Below are 25,149 nucleotides of genomic sequence, written 5' to 3' on the forward strand. Positions count from 1 at the left end.
CAGCACCTGCTGCATCAGGCCCTGTGTCTGAATCTGTGAATGAAGAAGATTTACGATTCTTCTGCTTTTTCCCTTGTGCTTCCTATGTGACCTGTCGCTACTCCGCTAGGAGCATCTCAGTCGCGACAGACATCTTGCTCTGTATGGGGAATAGGCGCTAAATCTATATAATTTAGTGAATAACCAGGTATGCCATCAGATATTATGGGGCCTGGGACTCCAACATCTCTGAGTGCTGCCATCTTTACTGTTTGTAATGTATTGGGACCCCATGTCTGTTATGGATGGCAATGGGGCAAAGCAAGTTTCATTATATATATACTATATATGTACTCGTATGTATATATTTATATACAGTGCTATTTTTCAGCAGGAATAAGAAGGAACTCAGGGCCTGATTCAGCAAGGAACGCATGGATGCAGACGCACGCAATCGGTCGATGTTTTTACTCTGCACATGCGTATAAATCGCAGTGCGTGTGCACGAACTGGCCAGTGAAATGGAATATGCGTGCGCCGGGAGTTTACAGACCCAGGGACAAGTGATTGACAGAAAGTGCCATTTGTGGGTGGTGATGGAGGAGGGGTCGGGCAAACGCAGGTGTGCCTGTGCATTTGGATGGCGTTTCAAGGGTGTGCATAATTAAGCCTTTGCAGCGGTGGACGCAGCTTGAGGTCTAGTTGCACACAGGAAGTCTCGCTATGTTTGCGGGACGGTCAGGTCAACCAATATTGTGCGTATGGGTCCGATGGTTCTCGATGTTACCGATGTTTCCGCTGTCTTGCCAGGTATAGAGGACACAAGTAAAGGGAAGTGGGTGGTATTATGTAGTGCTGAGTGTCTGCTTATTCTGCTGCAATTGCCGTGCGTATGCATTCATTAGCATATTCTCGCAGCGGTCAGGTGCATGCGTTTGCATCTGTGCGTTCCTTACTGAATCAGGCTCTAAGTTCTCCAACTTCTCATTAACTGTATGACGTAATGTCCTGGACCAAAATGTATTTTCCAAATGATAAGTTTTATTTTAAAGGCCCTTTTGAGTGCCTTCTTTTCTAAATACTATAGATACTGTATGTATCTTGCGCTCATCATAAATTAAGCCTTGCAGCAAGTATATACATAGGGAGAGATGCGGCACTCAGGGCTTTAAAAAAACAAAACACTGAAACGACTCCCAGCAGTGTCAACGTTTCAATGTCAAAACAACATTTTCGTAAGGTCCAGGCGAAAAGGTTGATTTGACATTGAAACGTTGACACTTCCGGGAGTCGTTTCAGTGTTTTTTTTCAAAGCCCTGAGTGCCGCATCTCTCTGTATATATATATATATAATATATATATATTTTATATATATATACTGTATAAATGATGAACTGCGTCAATATCTACTAGATAGATATAGATTTTCTTATAGTCAGCACTTACCCCCAGTATTTGACTGAACAAAACTGCATACAACGGAGTTAGTGTCCCATTAATTGCAGCTCCGACAGACCCCAACACAAGATATGGCCATTCTGGAGCATTGTACTTCAATATTCTCATTACAACAGATGTCTTTTGTTTTTTGCTTTTCTTCTTATTCTGTTAAAACATGGCTATAATCAACTTGACAGTACATAGATACATGTTGAAACTTATAGAATAATTCAACTATGATTTGTCTAAATCACGTATCTTTTAATTCAGAATCAGAACTTCATAAAAGAAATACATGTATGGGACTACAGAACGTTTGGAGACAGATAGTGCCGTCAACTCTGTGCTGTTCTATTGTGTCGTAAATGACTCCCGTTGGGTGAAAGTCTTAGACGATAGCTTGCTGGACAGCACAGAAAATGGATGACTGATACACAAAACCATACAGCCACTTAAATCTTTTGAATTTTATTTTAACTTATATTTTTTGTAGCACTTCTGTTCATATTTGCCCAATCTTCAAAAATCCAAATGTTATCTCAATTGTTAAAGCTTTGGTAATAATAGATACTACAGTATATTTCCAGTTGGTGACTCAGGGGCCTATTTATCAAGTAATTTTTGCGGAATTTTCCCCCAAAAATAGCCGATTTTGGCGGATACTCACAGATATTAAGAATCCCCAGAATGTATTAAGGAGAGACCACAGCACTTATTTACAATATCTACCCCGGTCCCACCGTTTTCGACAGCAGCCGCAGTCCCCATATATTTCTATGGGGGATGCAAGGGTGTCAGATTTACCAAGATCCAGAATACGAAGCATTCCAGAGCTTGGCCCCGGTAGGATGACGCCATCTCCAGATGGCCTTATCCTATATGGGCTACTATTTCTCCGGAACCCTCCCTGGCAATGGTCGCCGCACATTCACAGTCAGCAGACCGTGCATAGGCAGAACCACCCAGCCTCCCAGTATTCAAGGGAAATGATTGATTTTAAGATAATTTCACTTATTCATACATCGCAGGGACATGCTCCTTTCAGTGCCCCTGTACCTGCATGTGATTGTTAGTAAATTCGGGCTAAATTGAACTTCATATTGCCGCAAATGCCAGAGTAGGGCCGCAACTAGAGGGGGGGGGGGATGGAGGTGCATGTGCACCAGGTGCCGGATCAGGGGCCCATAGCCCCTGCATCCGACAGCACCGCTGCACCCACGCCTGCAGGTAGGCTCCATTTGCTAGACGCCCGCTGTGATTTTATTACCAGCGGGCGTCCGGCTCCTTCCCTGCAGCGCAGCGGCAGCCAGAGGCTGGAGTTCTCTCCTGAACTCCAGCTTCCGGCTTCCCCCACAGGCACTATGGAATAGATGTCATGCTGTCTCTCCCATAGGTGTATCCGCCCCATTTTACTGGAGTGGCAAGCCCAGGATCTGTGTTGATAAATGCAGTATTTTGGGTTCGCAAGCTGGCCAGACTGTGTAAGCTATCCATCGCAACCACCCCCTCAACAGATCCCACCCTCTCAACAGACACAGCCCCCGAAACAGACCGCACCCTCATTAGGGCTGCATCCAGAAATTTCTGGTTTTCTATCCCAATCCGCCCCTGGGTATTACTATAGGGGTGCTGCTGCAGGGGGCATTACTATAGGGGCATTGCTGCAGGGGAAATTACTATAGAGGCACTACTACAGGGGGCATTACTATAGGGTCACTGCTGCAGGGGGCATTACTATATGGGTACTACTACAGGGGCACTGCTGCAGGGGGCATTACTATAGGGGGCACTGCTGCAGGGGGCATTACTATAGGGGCACAGCTGCAGGGGGCATTATGTGTAAATGGCATTACAATATGTAGCATTATGTGTAAAGGGCATTACAATATGTAGCATTATGTGTAAGGGGTATTATAATATGTGGCATTATGTGTAAAGGGTATTACAATATGTAGCATTATGTGTAAGGGGTATTACAATATGCGGCATTATGTGTAAAGGGCATTACAATATGTAGCATTATGTGTAAAGGGTATTACAATATGTAGCATTATGTGTAAAGGGTATTACAATATGTAGCATTATGTGTAAGGGGTATTACAATATGTGGCATTATGTGTAAAGGGTATTACAATATGTAGCATTATGTGTAAGGGGTATTACAATATGTAGCATTATGTGTAAGGGGTATTACAATATGTGGCATTATGTGTAAAGGGTATTACAATATGTAGCATTATGTGTAAAGGGTATTACAATATGTAGCATTATGTGTAAGGGGTATTACAATATGTGGCATTATGTGTAAAGGGTATTACAATATGTGGCATTATGTGTAAGGGGTATTACAGTATGTAGCATTATGTGTAAGGGGTATTACAATATGTAGCATTATGTGTAAAGGGCATTACAATATGTAACATTATGTGTAAGGGGTATTACAGTATGTAGCATTATGTGTAAGGGGTATTACAATATGTAGCATTATGTGTAAAGGGCATTACAATATGTAACATTATGTGTAAGGGGTATTACAATATGTGGCATTATGTGTAAAGGGCATTACAATATGTGGCATTATATGTAAGGGGTATTACAATATGTAGCATTATGTGTAAGGGGTATTACAATATGTGGCATTATGTGTAAAGGGCATTACAATATGTAACATTATGTGTAAGGGGTATTACAATATGTGGCATTATGTGTAAAGGGCATTACAATATGTGGCATTATGTGTAAGGGGTATTACAATATGTGGCATTATGTGTAAAGGGCATTACAATATGTGGCATTATGTGTATGGGGTATTACAATATGTAGCATTATGTGTAAAGGGCATTACCATATGTAGCATTATGTGTAAAGGGTATTACAATATGTAGCATTATGTGTAAGGGGTATTACAATATGTAGCATTATGTGTATGGGGTATTACAATATGTGGCATTATGTGTAAAGGGCATTACAATATGTAACATTATGTGTAAGGGGTATTACAATATGTGGCATTATGTGTAAAGGGCATTACAATATGTAACATTATGTGTAAGGGGCATTACAATATGTGGCATTATGTGTAAAGGGCATTACAATATGTAGCATTATGTGTAAGGGGCATTACAATATGTGGCATTATGTGTAAGGGGCATTACAATATATAGCATTATGTGTAAAGGGTATTACAATATGTAGCATTATGTGTAAAGGGTATTACAATATGTAGCATTATGTGTAAAGGGTATTACAATATGTAGCATTATGTGTAAGGGGTATTACAATATGTGGCATTATGTGTAAGGGGTATTACAATATGTGGCATTATGTGTAAGGGGTATTACAATATGTGGCATTATGTGTAAGGGGTATTACAATATGTGGCATTATGTGTAAAGGGCATTACAATATGTGGCATTATGTGTATGGGGTATTACAATATGTAGCATTATGTGTAAAGGGCATTACAATATGTAGCATTATGTGTAAAGGGTATTACAATATGTAACATTATGTGTATGGGGTATTACAATATGTGGCATTATGTGTAAAGGGTATTACAATATGTGGCATTATGTGTAAAGGGCATTACAATATGTAACATTATGTGTAAGGGGTATTACAATATGTGGCATTATGTGTAAAGGGCATTACAATATGCAGCATTATGTGTAAAGGGTATTACAATATGTAGCATTATGTGTAAGGGGTATTACAATATGTAGCATTATGTGTAAAGGGCATTACAATATGTAACATTATGTGTAAGGGGTATTACAATATGTGGCATTATGTGTAAAGGGAATTACAATATGTAGCATTATGTGTAAAGAGTATTACAATATGTAGCATTATGTGTAAGGGGTATTACAATATGTGGCATTATGTGTAAAGGGCATTACAATATGTAGCATTATGTGTAAAGGGCATTACAATATGTGTAATATGTTTGTTCTGTCGATATTTGCAATTTTAATAAAATAATTTGGACATTTGATGGTTTTATTAAGAAACCTTAACTAATATTTTTAAGGCATGGATAGTAAATTTATGTCAGAAAAGGCCATCTTATGATGGGTGGGGGGGCGCCAAATTACTGTCACCCTGGGTGACGAAAAACCTAGTTTCGGCCCTGGCCAGAGTAAGAAGCAACGGGGATTGGGGCCCAAAGTGGTGTTTGCTTCTGAGTATGTGGGCAGTGCCTATGGTGCCCCCATGAAGGTACCACAGTGATGACAAAGTTTCAGCCACTGCAATAGCTGTATCTCAGATGTGTCCTGTCTACAAATACATTTTGTTAAAAAAAAATTCTCAATTTCCTGCATACAGAAAAATAAAGGAGGGGTTTATTTAGTAAAGTCATCTACAGACAGCCAATATATTTTAGTTTTTTCACAATTTCTATTTCCCTTTATTTAATTAAAACTTCCTGCCGGGACAACCCATGTGAAAAGGATCTGTCACAGCGAGGGGAACACTGCCCCGACATTGCCATCTCTTGCAGATGCTAAAGACGGCAACATATAATTGTGTACACGCAGAACGGGTTCCAGGGACCTTCGAAATCTCTGCAATCTGGGAGAAAGTAGGAAGAGAACGGTCTCTATCTGCATTTCTCCGGTGCTGACAGACGTAACCCTATCCAGAGATACAGCAGAGTTAGAAGCATTTGTTCTATCAGATACTGTATATAAATGCGTTCGGTATGGAATGCCGGCTGCCGCAAGACCGGCAGTTGGAATCCTGGCTGCGGCAGCCCGACAAAACAGCAGAGCCCGACAGCGCTGGAAATCCCGATCGTCTAAAGGTAAGTATAAACTATTCTATTCTAACCCCCTAACCCTCCTTAGGGTTGCCTAACCCTAACCTCCCCCCCAAGTGCTTAACCCTAACCTCCCCCCTGTAAGTGCCTAACCCCTCCTTCCCCACTGCCTAAACCTAAATCCCAGGGGGGGTCCCTAACCCTAAGACCTAGGGAGGGTGCCTAACCCTAACCCTTCTTCCCCCTAGCCTAACCCCAACCCTCCCGGGGGGGGTGCCTAACCCTAGGTCACCCCCGGGTGGCCTAAACCTAACCCTCTCCCCCCCCCCCCCCGCGCGGCTGTCTGCTTGCGGCGCCCGGCATCCCTTCGTTAGGGATGCCGGGCGCCCGTGTGCCGGCGTCAGGAAAATGACAGGCGTCTGGATTATAGACGCCTGTCATTTAACCCTAGCCGGGATTAAGGATTCTAGATGCCGGCCGTCGGGATTGCGACCACCGGCATCTTAAACGTATCCCTATATAAATATAATTTGTGCGCAGCCCCCATTGAAACCTATGGGAGCTGCAGAAATACACAAAACAAATTAAATTGTGGATAAATCAGTGATTTCTCTGCACTTTTCTCTATACTAAAGATAGTCAAAAATATTTCCCTATATTTTAGGCTTTCTCCAGCTAAATTGCTGGAGAAAAGTCATTTATAAATTTACTAAATAGACCCCTGAAAATGTGAACAACTGCATTGTTTTTATAAGGCAGCATACAAAATAAAACTTTCAAACCAGCTGCATGTAATTTGCCTAAAAAAGTACATTAAAATATCCTTTTTAATAATACACAAAACCATATAAGTATATTCAAAGTTCCTAGCTAATGAAATAAAAAAGGGTTCAAGCACAAATGTAAAAGTGACTGGATGTAAACAAAGTACAGTACAAATACTTAATATCATTACTTTCTTTTGGACCTTTGTTTGATCGTGTTCTTCCATCTCATTGAGATCATTGGCTAGCATGGCAGATGACCCATTCACAGTACCAGATAAGGCATCAGGAAATAAATTGGAAAGTTGGGACTTTGTACGAAGCCGTAGGGTATTCCTGTAAAACATAGCTAGAATGAGTGTATCATGGCATGTAATGCACTCTGGCTGATTCCGAGCTGGGAACAAAGGAAAAAACAGTAAGTAACTTTGCACCTGGACAACACTTGCTGCACTGCAGGTGTCCCAGCTCAAATCTAAATTACAGTGTAAAAATAAAGCTGTCCAGCATGTGTGGGCTACATGCAAAAGCAGCCAGTATTTACCCAACATGCAAAAACAATATACGTATTTGCTCCCCTTGCATTGCAACTAGAGATGTGTGCAGACCCCCCCGTTTTGATTTTGGTTCGAAATCATCGTCGTGTTTGGCAAAACCACCATTATGGATTTTTTAAAAACTGTCTAAAAACAATTAAAATTATGTAACTTGGACCTGTTTTTTTTCCTATAGTATTAACATCAATAGCATATATTTCAATAGCATATATTTCCAGTCATTTCCAATCAAGTTTCATCACCTCACAGGACCCAAAATCACAGGGGAGAGACTTAAGTGCAATCCAAATTGTGCGGAATCCAATTTTTATAAGTTCCGAGCTTGATGAGAAGACCCGACCTATTCGGAACCCCAAAGTGATCCGAGCACGGACTCGGCTTGAGTCAGAACCCCAGAGTTCAGGTGTGTTCGGTTTTCAGCAAATCAAACTGCTCATATCTGATTACAATATGTTTCTCCAGGTGCAAAGTTATTAGCTGTTTTTGTTTTACTGCCAACCCAGACTCAGCTACTTTATGGCAATTGATTCATTGTATAAAATATTCGCATTCGTTGTGATCAGTCAGAATTATATTTAGAAGTATAAAGGAAATATAGAATTGGTATCAACCAGTTATTGCACTAAAAGCTGCCGTAAAGGGGTATATATCTCCCTGGTGTTATCCTCACCAAGACAAACATGAAATAGCAAAACTTGGAGAGTACCCCTCTGCGCTTATATAATACCACTTCTCTTAATTATGAAGTGTACCAATTTAAGTGGCCCAAAATTCTTCGTAATAGATGTTCTTTGTAGTAGGTGAGAGGTATATACTTCGATGGTGATAAGCATGTAAAGATACAAAAACAAACAGTCTAGTGCAGAAAATTCCCAACTGATATCTTAATATATATCAAGTGTATAGTCAACATATTTTTTAGAGACCTATAAATATCCAAATTTGTATGATGAATCGTGACCGACTGTCACAATATAACAAAGAGAAAGTTCCAAAATAGAATAAAAAGAATATTTAATAGAACATCATCTAGGTGATAAAATCCAAAGTGAATACAGTTCAAATATTCACAGCTGATACATCCAAAATATAAAATGGTGAGGGTGGCTTCCTACCAGAATCCAGTGAATATGGTGCATATAGAAATTTAGTGGATAATCTCACTGCCTGCATGAAAAATCCAGCTTCACAGATGGGTAACACCGTCCTATCCTGGTCTGGTCAAGTCCAACTTTCCTCCACCTTTGTCAACACGTTTCAATCAGTAAGGCCTTGAGGAAGATCAGAGTACTGATTGAAACGCATTCGAAAAGGTGGAGATGAAGAAAAGTTGGACCTGAACTATTTAGAAGTATATATGTTACTGTACAATGTATGGGTGTCTGAACATTACACGAGCCCCACTGTGTAGTGCTGTTTATGCAACCTCCTAACTGTACACTTTTTAAAATGTACAAGACCCCCTATTAAAGGTTAGGGAGACCATGATAGAATCACAGGAATGTTGGCCTAGGGTCAGGAGGAAGTGAAATTGAAGAAAGAGAAAATATGTGAGGTTATGGGTGGGCTGTAAGAGGGAATGTAATTAGATAGGTGTCACAAACCATGCTAGAGACCTCCGTCTCAGACCCCTACATCTTCCCGTGCGGCTGTGCCAACGCTACCTGCTGAGCCATCGGCCTGTTGTTTCGGTGATCTCCGATGCGGGGCATCCGCCTGCGGATCGTCTGCAGCATCCCCGCGCCTGTGTCCCTCTGCCACAGATCCATGCGCACACGGCATGCCAGTATGTAAGTTTTCTGGAACATGGGCGCGGCCATCTTGGGCCAGGTCAGGTGATACTCATGCATCCATTCAGCAGCCGTCTCAAGTTGCTTCAGAGAATCCGCTTCAGCCTGATGGTATAAAAGACCTTCCTGTAACACATGCTGGTTGCCAGTGCAACAATGTCCATTGCTGCTGCATGACTTATGTTCCTGAACTCCCGGTGTGAAACCTATGCTTCCTAGCATAGCTAGGCTGATTCTCACATAATACCTATGTTCCTGAGTTTCCTGTGGGTTACCAGTGCTACTCCAGTCCGGAGTCATATTCCAAGTCCTACAAGTTAATTTCACATTACTCCAGTCCGGAGTCAAATTCAAAGTTCTACAAGTTAATTCCACGTTACTCCAGTCCGGAGTCATATTCCAAGTTCTACAAGTTCAATCCTCGTTGCTCAAGTCCGAGTCAAATTCTATTCTTCAAGTTCATTCAGTTCCAAGTCTACAGTTTCTTCCTCCAGTTCTTTTCCAAGTCCAATGACTATTCAGAGACTTTTGTTTTACAGTTTTATTCAGTATCTTCTAGTTGCGTTATCTCTGCACAGAGGACTATATTATAACAACTTATATCACAGTCTCCTCTATTACTGTATGAGCAGAAACTACATCAAACCATCCAGTTTCAAACTACCTGTTGGTTCAGGTGTCTCTGTCTTACAACCCAGTTTGGGTACGCAACGCCAAGTTCCCCAGTCCGTGACAGTTTGCACTGGCCACATGTACCCGTCTGGTGCTCATAGCCCTGGATCTGGTTCCACCCAGGATGTGTTGAGTCATCTGGGAGGACAGGAGTCTGCTCATGTGCATTTGATGCAATACATGCAAGATGTCTGCTCGTTTGGACTATGTTCAGGCTCTTCTCTCTGGAACTTCTAGGATGGACCTCCAGTCTAGTAATCCTGCCCCAGCAGCAGTAGTCTCTCCTCCAGTACCCCGTCTTCAGCTTTCTCCTCCTAGCAGGTTCGATGGGAATCCAAAGTTTTGCCGAGGTTTTTTGAACCAGTGTGAGATCCACTTTGAATTGCAGGCAGCAAGCTTTCCCACTGCCAGAACTCGAGTAGCATACATAATATCATTATTAACTGGTCAAGCCCTGGACTGGGTTTCTCCATTCTGGGAGAAGGCTGACCCAGTTCTCTCCAACTACACTGAGTTCGTATCAACTTTTCGAAAAATCTTCGATGAACCTGGTAGAACGACCTCTGCCTCCAATGATGTTTATGTCTTCGTCAAGGCAGTAAGACTGTCAGCCAATATGTGATTTTATTCCGTACTTTGGCCTCAGAACTAGAATGAAGATGCCTTAGCAGCACCTTTTTGGAATGGATTACCTGAGAGAATCAAAGATGATCTTGCTTCCCGTGTGTTGCCCTCTTCATTGGACAGTCTGATTTCCCTATGTAATAAAGTCGACTTGCGACATAGGGAGCGAATTATAGAGAGAAGTCGGTACGACCAAGCCAAGGGTTGTTCTGTTCCATGAGTTACTTCTTCTTCTCCTTCTCCTGATGAACCCATGCAAGTGAATCGCTCCCGGCTGACTACTGAAGAACGTCAGAGAAGATGTCTAGGAAATCTCTTGTCTGTACTGCGCTTCTCCACAGCATCATCTCAAGTCTTGTCCTTCCCAACTGGGAAACGCCCCTCCTAACTTATGATAGAGGGGTTAAGTTAGGAGTATCCATGGAATCACATAAGAAAACTGATCCTACCCTCATTGACTTGCTGGAGGTGAACCAAGTCTATCCAAGTGTTCCTGCCCTGCTCGACTTAGGATCTGCTGGGAATTTCCTCACTGCGGACTTTGTTCACAGACATCGCATACTCACCGAATGGCTGCCACATCCAGTGTCCTTAATGGCTATCGATGGCACTCAAATCGCCGGTGGGAGAATTACGCATCGCACCCAACCTTTGAATCTCAAAGTTGGGACGCTCCATGTAGAAAGTTTGTCTTACCTTGTGATTCCGAAAGCCTCTCATGAATTGATCCTGGGTCTCCCATGGCTTCAAAGACATAATCCCCGTATTGATGCAATAATAAGTATAGGAGGAAATCCACAAATATATATATGCAGCCTTTACCATATAAGAACTAACGTGGTAGGGAACCCCGAGTCCAGTATGCGGCTAACACCTCAGGATGGCATTGAGGACCTTTGTAAGGGTAGAACCCTGTAGTAATGGAAATCCAGAGTAGAGCGAGCCCTGAAGAATAATATGGTTCCGGGACAGGGCCAAGCCCTGCAGTGCAGTAAGAGATGAAGCAAACTTGAGCCTTGTGGTGTAGTGAAGTCGGAGCAGGGTTAAGCTCTGTAAGGCGATGAGATTCCAGAACAGGGTTGAGCCCAGCGGCGTGACTAGGGTTCGGAGCGGGGTTGAGCCCCGTGATGCGGAGAAGATTGTAGCAGTGTTGAGCACTGTGATGTGATGAGATTCTGGAACAGGGTTGAGCCCTGCAACGTGGCTAGGGTTCAGAGCGGGGTTGAGCCCCGTGATGCAGAGATGATACTGTAACGGTGCTGTTGACAACTGTAACAAGGATGTTCAATATCCACAGGAACGGAAAGACAACAGGCAAAGTAAATAGTGTAGCAAAATGATGAAACCACAGTGATGGAGCAATAAGCAATACCTAGACAATAGGAATGCTGGGTTCTGTAGTGCAGCAGATAACGGGCATCAGAAGTTCATCTAGAATATAACAAAGTACACAGCAATCCACAGGCACAGTGGGGATCTGGCAGGAGTTCAAGAAAGACCTGAAAGCAACGTTGCACAGACACTGAGACACATTTAGTAACAGGCTTTATAGGAGAGGTCTGTGATCCATAGGAAGTTTCAGAACATGTGACCCAAATGGAATCAGGTTTGAAATAATGAGCAATCTAGGAATCCCACAACCTGACGACACCTGGGAAACAGATGATCACTTTAACACTCTATCCCCTGAATGAGAAGCATGCCAGCAAGCAGGATAGCTCCTCCAACGACCACAATGGAACTTTGGCAAAAGTAGTCTAACTTTATGTACTGAAATAGTCGCAGTCCTGACAGTACAGGAGGGTCATTCCATTGTAACTCACGTTGCAGGGTGACGTGGTGAGTGTGTGCATGGTTGTCAACAGCAAAAGGAATTGTGTGAGGTTAGTTTTGTTTGCTGAGAAAGTGATGGTACGGGTCAAGCATTGGAAGAATGTATATTATTATTATTATCCTTTATTTATATGGTGCCACAAGGGTTCCGCGGCGCCTTACAAAGTACATAAACAAATGAGTAAACAAGAAAACAGCGACTTACAGTATTTTGTAATGTGAGTTACCATGGAATGACCCAGGAGGGAAACATTCTTCAAATGAAGAGAAGTATTAGAATAGGAGGACATGCACTGAACCTGGAGGGAAGTAAGTTCAGTAGAAATTTGAAGAAAAATTACTTCACCGAAAGGGTAGTGCATACGTGGACTAGTCTTCTATCAGATGTGGTAGAGGCTCATATAATATTAAACACGCCTGGGATAGACTAAGGCTATTCTTACAAAGAACTAATGATCAAATAGGGTTTGAGGTCACCATAAGGTTAAAAAAGGGGCAAACTAGATGGGCCAAGTGGCTCTTACATGCCGTCAAATTCTTTGTATCTATGTTATTAGAGCAACTGCCACATGTTGCGGCTTTTGGGTAATCAAACTAGGCAGCAAATCAAAATCGCAAATTGAGATTGTCCAACAAGTTGGATTTTGCCTAACACCTGACCCAGGCATCGACAGAACAGGGAACTACCCTGATTAATTGCTGAAGTATGGGCCCCTTAAGGTAATTTTATGCCACTATTAGAATAAGTTGTATTTCAAATATCTGTAACAAAATCTACTACTGTATATAAACGGTAAACAGTCACGCATCTCTGTTATGTATATATTACACCCACAAGGATAATCTCAGAGACTGCTATGCAGAAACTGTTTGTAACCTGTCAAATCTGAGCATTGTTTAGGCAGAGCAGTGTAGACAGCAATGTATGGGAACGTGTTGGGGAAACTGTTCAATAGGCAGACTTGTGACAGAATCGAGATTCAGTAGACGGACCCTGATACAGGTTACTCCTGTCATACAATCTGACACAGGTTACTCCTCTCATACAACGTGACACAGGTTACTCCTATCATACAACCTGACACAGGTTACTCCTATCATACAACCTGACACAGGTTACTCCTCTCATACAACCTGACACAGGTTACTCCTATCATACAACCTGACACAGGTTACTCCTCTCATACAAACTAACACAGGTTACTACTATAATACAACCTGACACAGGTTACTCCTCTCATACAACCTGACACAGGTTACTCCTATCATACAACCTGGAAGAGTGAGTGTGAAATTAGCTACAAAATACATTTCTAAGATTGTAATCATTTGATGGTGGCAGTTCCGTTGTGATTGGCTCATTCTTATTTGGTGGACCGTGATTTGTCTGGCTGTACAGTATTTGGGTCATCCTTTAGCCATTGAATCTTAGTTAATTGGTAACTGTCTTTGGTGAACCCAATTTTAAGAACATTTTAAAATCTTAACTTTCTATGGATGAATTAACTCATCTTTAGTTTACTTTATATACTGTACTGTATTGCACCCTTTAGAGTTCTGCTACCAATACCATAGCACGGAACGCATCCACTGCAGGTAATAATAGCTATTCCGGCTTACCCTCCCTATTGTCCTAACATTAATAGAAATACTTCTTCAAAGCTGAGCAATTCAGATATATAGGAGATAAAAGATCAACCCACTGTAATCTCCACTCCAAAGGACATCATTGAAAATGTACTGTTCAGCATTGCACTACCTAACTTAACCTAACATAATAGAATTTTCTTATCAGGTTTAGTCATTATTGCTATCATCATGCTGATCTGTTATTTAAGAAGAAGCAGTGACAAAGAGTTTTAAAATGTTTCTGAAACAATCTTTTATAATACAATGTGTACCAACAGTCCTGAAATACGGAGTCTTGATGTAAGAATGCCCAAGGAACGTTGGACCAATTAGAGATGAGCGGGTTTGAATCTCAAAGATCCAAAACCACCCGAAGTTAGGGATCCGGGGCGAAAACCGAACGTACGTTTGGTTCCACCGCCAGCCACGGATCTCAAACCGAGGCAAAACCCCGCAAAGCTTTCGTCTCTGCTTTATAAGGAGAAGCCCGTGTCGGCGCCATTTCACTCCGGCTGTGGTGAGTGAACAGGGAGTGTGGGTAGTGTAGGGCTGGTGCTGTCTGCTGTGTCCATCTGGGCTGGTGCTGTCTGCTGTGTCCATCTGGGCTGGTGCTGTCTGCCGTGTCCATCTGGGCTGGTGCTGTCTGCTGTGTCCATCTGGGCTGGTGCTGGCTGCTGTGTCCATCTGGGCTGGTGCTGTCTGCTGTGTCCATCTGGGCTGGTGCTGTCTGCCGTGTCCATCTGGGCTGGTGCTGTCTGCTGTGTCCATCTGGGCTGGTGCTGGCTGCTGTCCATCTCAGCAGGTGCTGTATGCTGTGTCCATCTGAGCTGCTGTGCTGTGTCCATCTGGGCTGGTAGCATGCTGCCTGTGTCGTAAATCACTGCTTCGGGCCCCAAGGGGTGCTTCGGGCCCCAAGTTGTGGGCAAATGAAAAAAAATCTATATAATAAAAAATGTTTTTTTTTGTGTGTGCTTTTGCGTTAGCCGCACTTATTCAGGCAGCAACCTAGTGCTGCCTGTGTTGTCAATCGCTGCTGCCATGGTCAGGGGCGCCCCGGGCCCCAAGTTGTGGGCAAAAAAATAAAAAATCTATATAATAAAAAGTGTATTTTTTTGTGTGTGCTTTTGCGTTAGCCGCACTTATTCAGGCAGCAACCTAGTGCTGCCTGTGTTGTCAATCGCTGCTGCCATGGTCAGGGGCGCCCCGGGCCCCAAGTTGTGGGCAAAAAAATAAAAAATCTATATAATAAAAAGTGTATTTTTTTGTGTGTGCTTTTGCGTTAGCCGCACTTATTCAGACAGCAACCTAGTGCTGCCTGTGTCGTCAATCTCTGTTGCCTCGGTCAGAGGCGCTCCAGGCCCCAAGTTGTGGGCAAAATTTTTTTTAAATCTATATAATAAAAAGTGTATTTTTTTGGTGTGTGCGTTAGCCGCAACTTGGCAACACCATTGCTGCTTGCTTCGTGACTCTGCTGCAAGACCGCAGTGAATATGGAGGGCAGTCACATGACAGGAGAGCAAAAACCACATGTTGTAGCTGCCGGCAGCAGTCATGATGATGCAGAGCTGTCAACGTCCTCGTCCTCTGTGAAGGCCGATGCCCGAGGGCTTAAGTCAGGCCATGGACATGGAAAAGCAACTTCTTTTACTTTATTAGAGAAAAAAAATCTAAAGCCAAGTTGACTTTAGATAAACAAAAGATTGCCAATATGCCATTCACTACACAAAGTGGCAAGGAAAGGATAAGGCCTTGGCCTTTATTTATGACTGGTGGTTCTAGTGATGATAGCTCTTCTGCTTGTTGTAGTAGAGGTGGTACTATAAAAATTTAAATTGTTAAGAAGAAGACGAGTAAGACAGCTCCGGAAGAACCAACTGTGTGCTCCGAGAAATCCAAATCACAAATCCCCGGGAAAAGTGCAAGTGTGTACGTGGTTGCCATTTGTGAGCCAGACCTTTCAAATAGTGTACTTGAGGATCCTCCTTCCCACATTTGTGTGCCCTCTGTAAATGTGGGGAAGGGCAGTCAACATATTGCTGACGTAGTCATCGAGGATGCTTCTGTGGAATTGCACATGGAGGATGAGGAGGATATTTCGGTAGTTGCCGCTAAGGATGATGAGGATGTTGATGCCGAGGATGTCATTTGTGTAAGTCAGGCTACAGTTGTTGCCCATGGTATGAAAAAGCCCATTGATGTTGTCATGCCGGGGCAAAAGACAAAAAAATCCACCCCTCACGTGTGGAATTATTTCCACCCAAATCCGGACAACAGTTGTCAAGCCATCTGTAACTGATGCCAAGCAAGAGTGAGTAGAGGTAAGGACCTTAACCACCTAGGAACCTCCTCTTTGTTACGTCACTTGGAGCGCATTCATCAAATTCCAAAGTGTAAACTTAACAATCAGTCCAGTGTCACCTACCTGCTCCCTCTCTATGGGATAGAAGTGCCTTCAATCTCCACCACCAACACCTGCATCATCAACATCCTCATTCATCATCGGAAGTATTCCTGCTGCATCCAATGTTATAAGCATGATTGACTCGTCTCCTATCCGTGATTCCTCAGAAGGATCCTTGATGACTACGCCTGCTGCTGCTGTTGCTGTGAGTGGATCTTCTATCCCAGAAGGGGACCAGGAGGAAGACTACTTGTAGTACTGTAACCAAACAATTACTGTAACTGTCAAACAATCCTTTGCAAGGGCGAACAAGTATAACAGCAGTCACCCTGTTGCACAGTGGATTACTGACTCCAGCTATGCTGGTATTAGATGTATGTCCAGTATACGCCATTAATGCTGTGGGTTTTAGAGAGTTAATTTAGGTCCTGTGTCCCCACTACCAGATCCCTTCTAGATTCCACTTTGCTAGAACAGCAATTCCCAGTCTGTACATGGACATTAAAAAAACCTTATTCATTTCCTCCGAAAAGCCATTGTACCCACAGTCCACTTGACCACTGACATGTGGACAAGTGGGACAGGGCAAACTAAAGATTACATGACTGTGACAGCCCACTGGTAGGTGTATTGCCTACAGCAGCAGCAGCAGCATCTACCAAATGCCAGCTGATTCAGAGGCAGGCTACTGGTTTCACTAAGAGGCTTACCGCTGAGAACCTCTTAGAAAAACTCAGGGAGATCATTGTAAAATGACTTACCCCACTAGGACTCTTAAGTGGGATTTGTGATTTCTGACAATGCTAGCAATATTGTGAGAGCATTAGATCTGGGGGAATTCCAAAATGTCCCATGTTTTGCTCACACAATTCATTTGGTGGTGCAACATTTTTTTAAAAATGACAGGGGCGTGCAGGAGATGCCCTCGGTGGCCCGGAAAATATCGGGACATTTTAGACATTCGGCAACTGCTTGTCGAAGATTGCATGACCAGCAGATACTGTTGAATTTGCCCTGCCATCAGCTGAAGCAAGAGGTAGTAACTAGGTGGAATTCTACCCTCTATATGCTTCAGCGGATGGAGGAGCAGCAAAAGGCCATCCAGGGCTACACACAGCCTATGACACAGGCCGTGGAGTGGGAATGCACCTTACTCAAGCGCAGTGGAGAATAATTTCCGTGTTGTGCAAGGTTCTCAAACTCTTTGAACACGTGAAGTTAGTTCAGACACTGCCAGCTTGCGTCAGGTCATTCCCCTCATCAGACTTTTGCAAAAACAGCTGGAGAAACTGAAAGAGGAGCTGAAATGGAGCGATTCTGCTAAGTATGACGGACTGGTGGATCAAGCCCTTGATTCGCTTCGCAAGGATCCAAGGGTCATCAATCTCTTGAAATCAGATCAATATATTTTGGCGACCATACTTGATCCTAGGTTTAAGTCATACCTTGTGTCTTTTTATTTCAACGAACATAAATCTGATGCAAAGAGCTGTTGGTAAAAAAATTATCAGCTGAAGAGGCACGTGACACGCCATAATCTCCTCCTGCAGTTTCAGCAGCTGCCAGGAAAAAACTAAATTTTCCCTACAGAATCCCTGCTAGTCATGCAGATCAGTCACCAAAAAATGACATCTGGTCGGGCCTGAGAGAACTTCCTACTAATAGTGGCATGTCTACCGTGACTATGGAGCTCATTCAGATCCGGTCGCAAGATGCGATCGCTCACTGGCAAAAAGGGTCCAGATATTTAAATTAAGCGATCGCACTGAGTTGCGTAAGGACGCCCACTATGTTTTAGCGAGCTACGGCAAAGTGCGCTCGCAAATGTATGAAGACGCCCACTTGCCACTCGCAACACACGTCATCTCCGGGATATGAAGGATAAATCAGGACCATCGTGAGCCATCAGAGCTGCTCGCAGCCCTTGGGTTTGCCTTAGCCTGCCGCAAGCACAGCAATCAGCGCTGGCTGAAATACATGCAGGTAACGTGTACAATGACGCTACTTTGCTAATTATGCACGCCCTTTAAACGGCGTTTTGGCGGCCAGACACACCTGCGTTCACACATCCACTCCCACGTTCACAAGCACCTTCCCCTGTTACCACCCACAAACGGCACTATCTGTCACTCAAAGCAGCGACCTGATAGTGGCTAACAAGCTACCAAAATCAGATCGAAATGAATGGCTTGCGCACGCGCACTGCGAATTATATGCATGCGCAGATGGGCGAAAATAGCTCAGAGCGAGCGATCGCGCCTTTGCGATCGGGTCTGAATCAGGTCCTATGTCTGATACGGTCACCATTCACAGAATGGTAGATTACTGTTTTAGGGATAACATCCAAATAGGCATGTCAGACAGGGCCTGATTCAGAGCCGGACGCTATTTGCGCTCGCTCGTTCAGAAAAAGGGGCCGGCTATTTAAATTGAGCGGTCTGTTGATGCCTCTATGTCTGAGCGAGCGAACGAAACATGCGCTCGCTATTTTGTAAAGACGCCCCCTGGCCGCTCGTATCCTACGTCATCTCCGCTATTTATTTGATTAATCGAGTACATCGAAAGGGGTCTGAACTGCTCGCAGTGCTTGTGGTAGGATTTTCCTACCGCAATCATGCAAATAGTTCAGGCTAAGAAACAACCAAGTGTCGTGGTCGATGACGCTGCTTTGTTAATTATGCACACCCTTAAAACGCCCGTTTTGACCATTTGGCACGCCTGCGTTCGGATCTCCACTCGCCGTTTTCAAGCACCTTCCCCTGTTACCACCCACAAACGCCTCGTCCTGTCACTCAAATTAGCAGGCACTCGCAATTTTGCGAACACACGTTTTCCGACCGCACTGACTGGTTGGCGCATGTGCATTACGACCCATACGCATGCGCAGATGTGCGAACATCGCTCGGAGCGAACGAGCGGCCGCTTATGAGCGGCTCTGAATCAGGCCCACAGTCCCTTTCAGTACTGGCAGGAAAAAGCGGCAATTTGGAGTCCCATACACAAACTGGCTTTGCATTACTTAAGTTGCCCCCCCTCCAGTGTGTACTCCAAAAGAGCTTTCAGTGCAGCTGGCAACCTTGTCAGTGATCGGCGTAGGAGGTTACTTCCTCAAAATGTGGAAAAGATGATGTTCATTAAAATGAATTACAAATTCCATTAGGAAGACCTCTACCAACAATTACATTAAAAAAATACAGAGGCGCCTATGGTGGATTCCAGCGGGGACGAATTAATATTGTCTGAAGAAGAGGATGTATACACTGATGGGGGTGACAAGGACGACGACGACATCCGATGTTGTAATATAAAGCCAGTTTGTGTATGGGATCATTTCCATGTCCAATGCACATTGGCAACTTGTTTTATGGGGGTCCAAACCAACCAATCATATCACCCACAATTGGCAGTCTCTGTTGCTGAAATGATTGGTTTGTTAAACTGTGAATGTCCTGTTTCATATACAACATAATGGAGGGTGGGAGGGCCCAAGGACTATTCCATCTTGCACCTCTTTTCTCTCCATTATGTGCTGTTTGGGAATTGCTGTCTGACATTTTGAATTTGATTGTTTATGAATGTCCAGAAATTGTAATGGCCACACTCAGCATCTCCTGTATGCCCCTTTCATTTTTTTAAAATGTCCACATGTTAGTGCAGCCCACTGCTGTCGCTTAGTTTAGTCAGCCACCTAGCTGGATGCAACATTTTGGCTCTAGGCCTAACCTAGATGAAATACTCAATATTGTGAGCTGTGAGGTGGTCAAAATTGACTGAAAATGACTGGGAATAAATGTTATTAAGGTTAATAATACTGTAGGAACAAAAACAGGCCCATATAATGTTTTTTTACCTGTTTTTATCATTTTTTTTAAAAAAGATCCAAAACCAAAACACGCAAGGGTGGTTTTGCAAAACCAGATCCAGATCCAAAACACGGAGGAGATACAGATCCAAAGCCGAAAACAAAACATGGGGGTCGGCACACATCCCTAGACCTAATACAGAGCTGGTTGCAAATACACCCAAATTCTCAGGTGGAATATCTGTTTATAAAAAAAGCCCCCAAAAATGCGAACATGTGCAATGCGGTGGCGTAACTAGGGCAGGGCGAGCGGGGTACGTGCCCTGGGCGCTGTTGGACTGGCGGCGCGGGGGGCGCCGCCGGCCACGGTGCCGGCCCGCCCTAGTTAGCCAGTGTAGCGCCGACGGCATTGAGTGCGGACAGTGCTACACATTTACACAGGACCGGCGCTAGGCTTCCAGCGCCGGTCCTGTGCTGCACAGCTGAGCCCCTTCCCTCCCCCTGAGCGCTTGCCCAATAGCGCCAGGAGGAGGGTGGCAGGCAGGCTCAGGCTGTGCTAACACACATCGCCGCCAGCACGGCAGCGATGTGTGTGTTATTCAGCAGCCAAAGAGTCAGACAGACTCTCATTGGCTGCTGCTGCACACACATCCTCTGCCAGCGCTGGCGGAGATTTGTGTGCATCAGCAGCCAATGAGAGTCAGATAGACTCTCATTGACTGCTGCGCGCCCACTGCAAGAGCCGGCTCCCTTTCGGCTCCTGCACGGGGTAATGGGAGAGACGTCATGATGTTATGCTGGGGGCCTGCATAAGGGGGACCACTACTGGAGGCACTGAATAAGGGGAACTAATGAGGGGCTGCATAAGGGGGACCACTACTGGGGGCATTGCATACTGGGGTACTGTATAAGGGGAACTAATGGGGGCTGCTTAAAGGGGACCACTACTGGGGGTACTGTATAAGGGGCACTACTATGGGCCTGCATGGGGACACTATTACTGGGAGGGGCTGCTACTACTGGGGACACTTACTGGGGGGGCGCTGCTACTACTGGGGACACTATTACTAAGGGGGGCTGCTACTACTGGGAACACTATTACTGGGGGGGCTTCCTACTACCAGGGACACTATTACTAGGGGGGCTGCTACTACTGGGGACACTATCACTTGGGGGGCTGCTACTACTGGGGACACTATTACTGGGGGGGCTGCTACTACTGGGGACACTATTACTGAGGGGCTACTACTACTGGGGACACTATTACTGGGGGGCTACTACTACTGGGGACACTATTACTGGGAGGGGCTGCTACTACTGGGGACACTATTACTGGGAAGGGCTGCTACTACTGGGGACACTATTACTGGGAGGGGCTGCTACTACTGGGGACACTATTACTGGGGGGCTGCTACTACTGGGGACACTATCACTTGGGGGGCTGCTACTACTGGGGACACTATCACTTGGGGGGGCTGCTACTACTGGGGACACTATTACTGGGGGGGCTGCTACTACTGGGGACACTATTACTGTGGGGGGCTGCTACTACTGGGGACACTATTACTGGGAGGGGCTGCTACTACTGGGGACACTATTACTGGGGGCTGCTACTACTGGGGACACTATCACTTGGGGGGCTGCTACTACTGGGGACACTATCACTTGGGGGGGCTGCTACTACTGGGGACACTATTACTTGGGGGGGCTGCTACTACTGGGGACACTATTACTGGGGGCTGCTACTACTGGGGACACTATTACTGGGGGGGCTGCTACTACTGGGGGCACTATCACTTGGGGGGCTGCTACTACTGGGGACACTATTACGGGGGGGGCTGCTACTACTGGGGACTATTACTGGGGGCTGCTACTACTGGGGACACAATTACTGGGGAGGGGGTACTACTACTGGGTACACCATTACTGGGGGGGTTACTACTACTGGGGACACTATCACTTGGGGGGCTGCTACTACTGGGGACACCATTACTGGGGGGGCTACTACTACTGAGGACACTATCACTTGAGGGGGCTGCTACTACTGGGGACACTATTACTGGGGGGCTGCTACTACTGGGGACACTATCACTTGGGGGGCTGCTACTACTGGGGACACTATCACTTGGGGGGCTGCTACTACTGGGGACACTATTACTGTGGGGGGCTGCTACTACTGGGGACACTATTACTGGGAGGGGCTGCTACTACTGGGGACACTATTACTGGGGGCTGCTACTACTGGGGACACTATCACTTGGGGGGGCTGCTACTACTGGGGACACTATCACTTGGGGGGCTACTACTACTGGGGACACTATTACTTGGGGGGGCTGCTACTACTGGGGACACTATTACTGGGGGCTGCTACTACTGGGGACACTATTACTGGGGGGGCTGCTACTACTGGGGGCACTATCACTTGGGGGGCTGCTACTACTGGGGACACTATTATGGGGGGGCTGCTACTACTGGGGACTATTACTGGGGGCTGCTACTACTGGGGACACAATTACTGGGGAGGGGGTGCTACTACTGGGTACACCATTACTGGGGGGGTTACTACTACTGGGGACACTATCACTTGGGGGGCTGCTACTACTGGGGACACCATTACTGGGGGGGCTACTACTACTGAGGACACTATCACTTGAGGGGGCTGCTACTACTGGGACACTATTACTGGGGGGGCTGCTACTACTGGGGACACTTACTGGGGGGAGCTACTACTACTGGAGACACTATTACTAGGGGTGAGCTACTACTGGGGACACTATTACTGGGGACACTCACTTGGGGGGGCTGCTACTACTGGGGACACTATTACTGGGAGGGGCTGCTACTACTGAGGACACTATTACTGGGAAGGGCTGCTACTACTGGGGACACTATTACTGGGGGGGGGCTGCTACTACTGGGGACACTATTACTGGGGAGGGGCTGCTACTACTGGGGACACTATTACTGGGGGGGCTGCTACTACTGGGGACACCATTACTGGGGGGGTTACTACTACTGGGGACACTATCACTTGGGGGGCTGCTACTGGGGACACCATTACTGGGGGCCTACTACTACTTTGGACACTATCACTTGGGGGGGCTGCTACTACTTGGGACACTATTACTGGGGGGGCTGCTACTACTGGGACACTATTACTGGGGGGGGGCTGCTATTACTGGGGACACTTACTGGGGGGAGCTACTACTACTGGAGACACTTACTGGGGGGGAGCTACTACTGGGGGGAGCTACTATTAGGGGAACTGCATCAGGAGGGAGAACGTCTACTGGGGGGGTACTACTACTGGTGGCACTATTTAAGGGGCTTACTACTAGGGGACCACTACTGGGGGCACTAAATAGGGAGGACCACTACAGGGGGCACTGGATAGGGGGGATCACTGCTGGGGGCCTGCATAAGGGGGACCACTACTGGGGGCACTGCATGGGGGGGCTACTGCTGGGGGCACTATATAAGGGGCTTACTACTAGGGGACCACTACTGGGGGCACTAAATAGGGAGGACCACTACAGGGGGCACTGTATAAGGGGCACTGGATAGGGGGGGAATCACTGCTGGGGGCCTGCATAAGGGGGACCACTACTGGAGGCACTGAATAAGGGGAACTAATGAGGGGCTGCATAAGGGGGACCACTACTGGGGGCATTGCATACTGGGGTACTGTATAAGGGGAACTAATGGGGGCTGCTTAAAGGGGACCACTACTGGGGGTACTGTATAAGGGGCACTACTATGGGCCTGCATAAGAGGGACCACAACTGGGGACATTGCATACTGGGGGTACTGTATAAGGGGCACTACTGGGGTTAAGGTGCATATGGAAAGTAATGTGATGATAAAGGGGTGTGTCATGTTGACACGCCCCACTTATAAGTGGCCACGACCATTTTTCGCCGACCACGCCTTCGGCTCGCGCACATGGGGGAGTGGGGCTCCATTTTTACATTTGCCCTGGGCTCCAAATACCCTAGTTACGCCATTGGTTCAATGTTCCAACTATCGCAAGATGCGTGCATGTCGGCACCTGTAGCAAATATGTCAGGTACTCATATACTCATGCTTTGCCTTTTTCCATTTGTTTTGCTTGCAAAATACACAATCACTGATAGAATTCAATAAAGCTTAAAACATCCATCTAAAATCCATGTAATGTATCAGGAAAAAATGATGTCTGAAATATTTTTGTATATTTATATTAGGGGTGTGCACCGGCCATTTTTCGTGTTTTGTGTTTTGGTTTTGGATCTGGATCTTTCTTCGTGTTTTGGATCTGGATTGGTTTTGCCAAAACCACCCTTCCGTGTTTTGGGTTCTGGGTTTTGTGTTTTGGATCTGTATTTTTTTTTTAAAAAGCATAAAAACAGCTAAAATCACAGAATTTGTTGGTTTCTCTGCTCCTATGCTATTATTAACCTCAATAACCTTAATTTCCACTCATTTCCAGTCTATTCTGAACACCTCACACCTCACAATAGTGTTTTCATGTCCAAAAGGTTGCACCGAGGTAGCTGGATGACTATGCTAAGCGACACGAGTGGGCGGCACAAACACGTGACCCATCTAGGAGTGACACTGCAGTGGCAGACAGGATGGCAGTTAGAAAAACTAGGCCCCAAACTGTACATAATGCAAAGAAAAAAAAGAAGTGCAAGATGGAATTGTCCTTGGGCCCTCCCACCCACCCTTATGTTGTATAAACAGGACATGCACACTTTAACAAATCAATCATTTCAGCGCCAGGGTCTGCCACACAACTGTGGCTGAAATGATTGGTTCGTTTGGGCCCCCACAAAACAAGCTGGCAATTAATGTGTCCCTGCACAAACTGGCTCTACGGAGGCAAGATGTCATCCTCATCCTCCTCATCCACCGATT

The 25,149-nt window shown here is 45.3% G+C and overlaps 1 protein-coding gene across 1 annotated transcript in view; it reads right to left on the reverse strand.

The window, feature by feature from the left end:
* LOC148521649 (bile salt export pump-like) overlaps positions 1 to 25,149 on the reverse strand; it is a 144,156-nt gene that overhangs the window by 35,883 nt on the left and 83,124 nt on the right. Inside the window, exons 17-18 of the mRNA XM_088474902.1 lie at positions 7,134 to 7,278; positions 1,426 to 1,584 (exon numbers count right to left, since the gene is read on the reverse strand). Of these exons, the coding sequence (XP_088331028.1) occupies positions 1,426 to 1,584; positions 7,134 to 7,278 (304 nt within the window). The remainder of the gene's footprint in view (positions 1 to 1,425; positions 1,585 to 7,133; positions 7,279 to 25,149) is intronic.

This window comes from Taudactylus pleione, unplaced genomic scaffold, assembly GCF_031769625.1.
Source record: "Taudactylus pleione unplaced genomic scaffold, aTauple2 ptg000156l, whole genome shotgun sequence".
Lineage (NCBI taxonomy): Eukaryota > Metazoa > Chordata > Amphibia > Anura > Myobatrachidae > Taudactylus > Taudactylus pleione.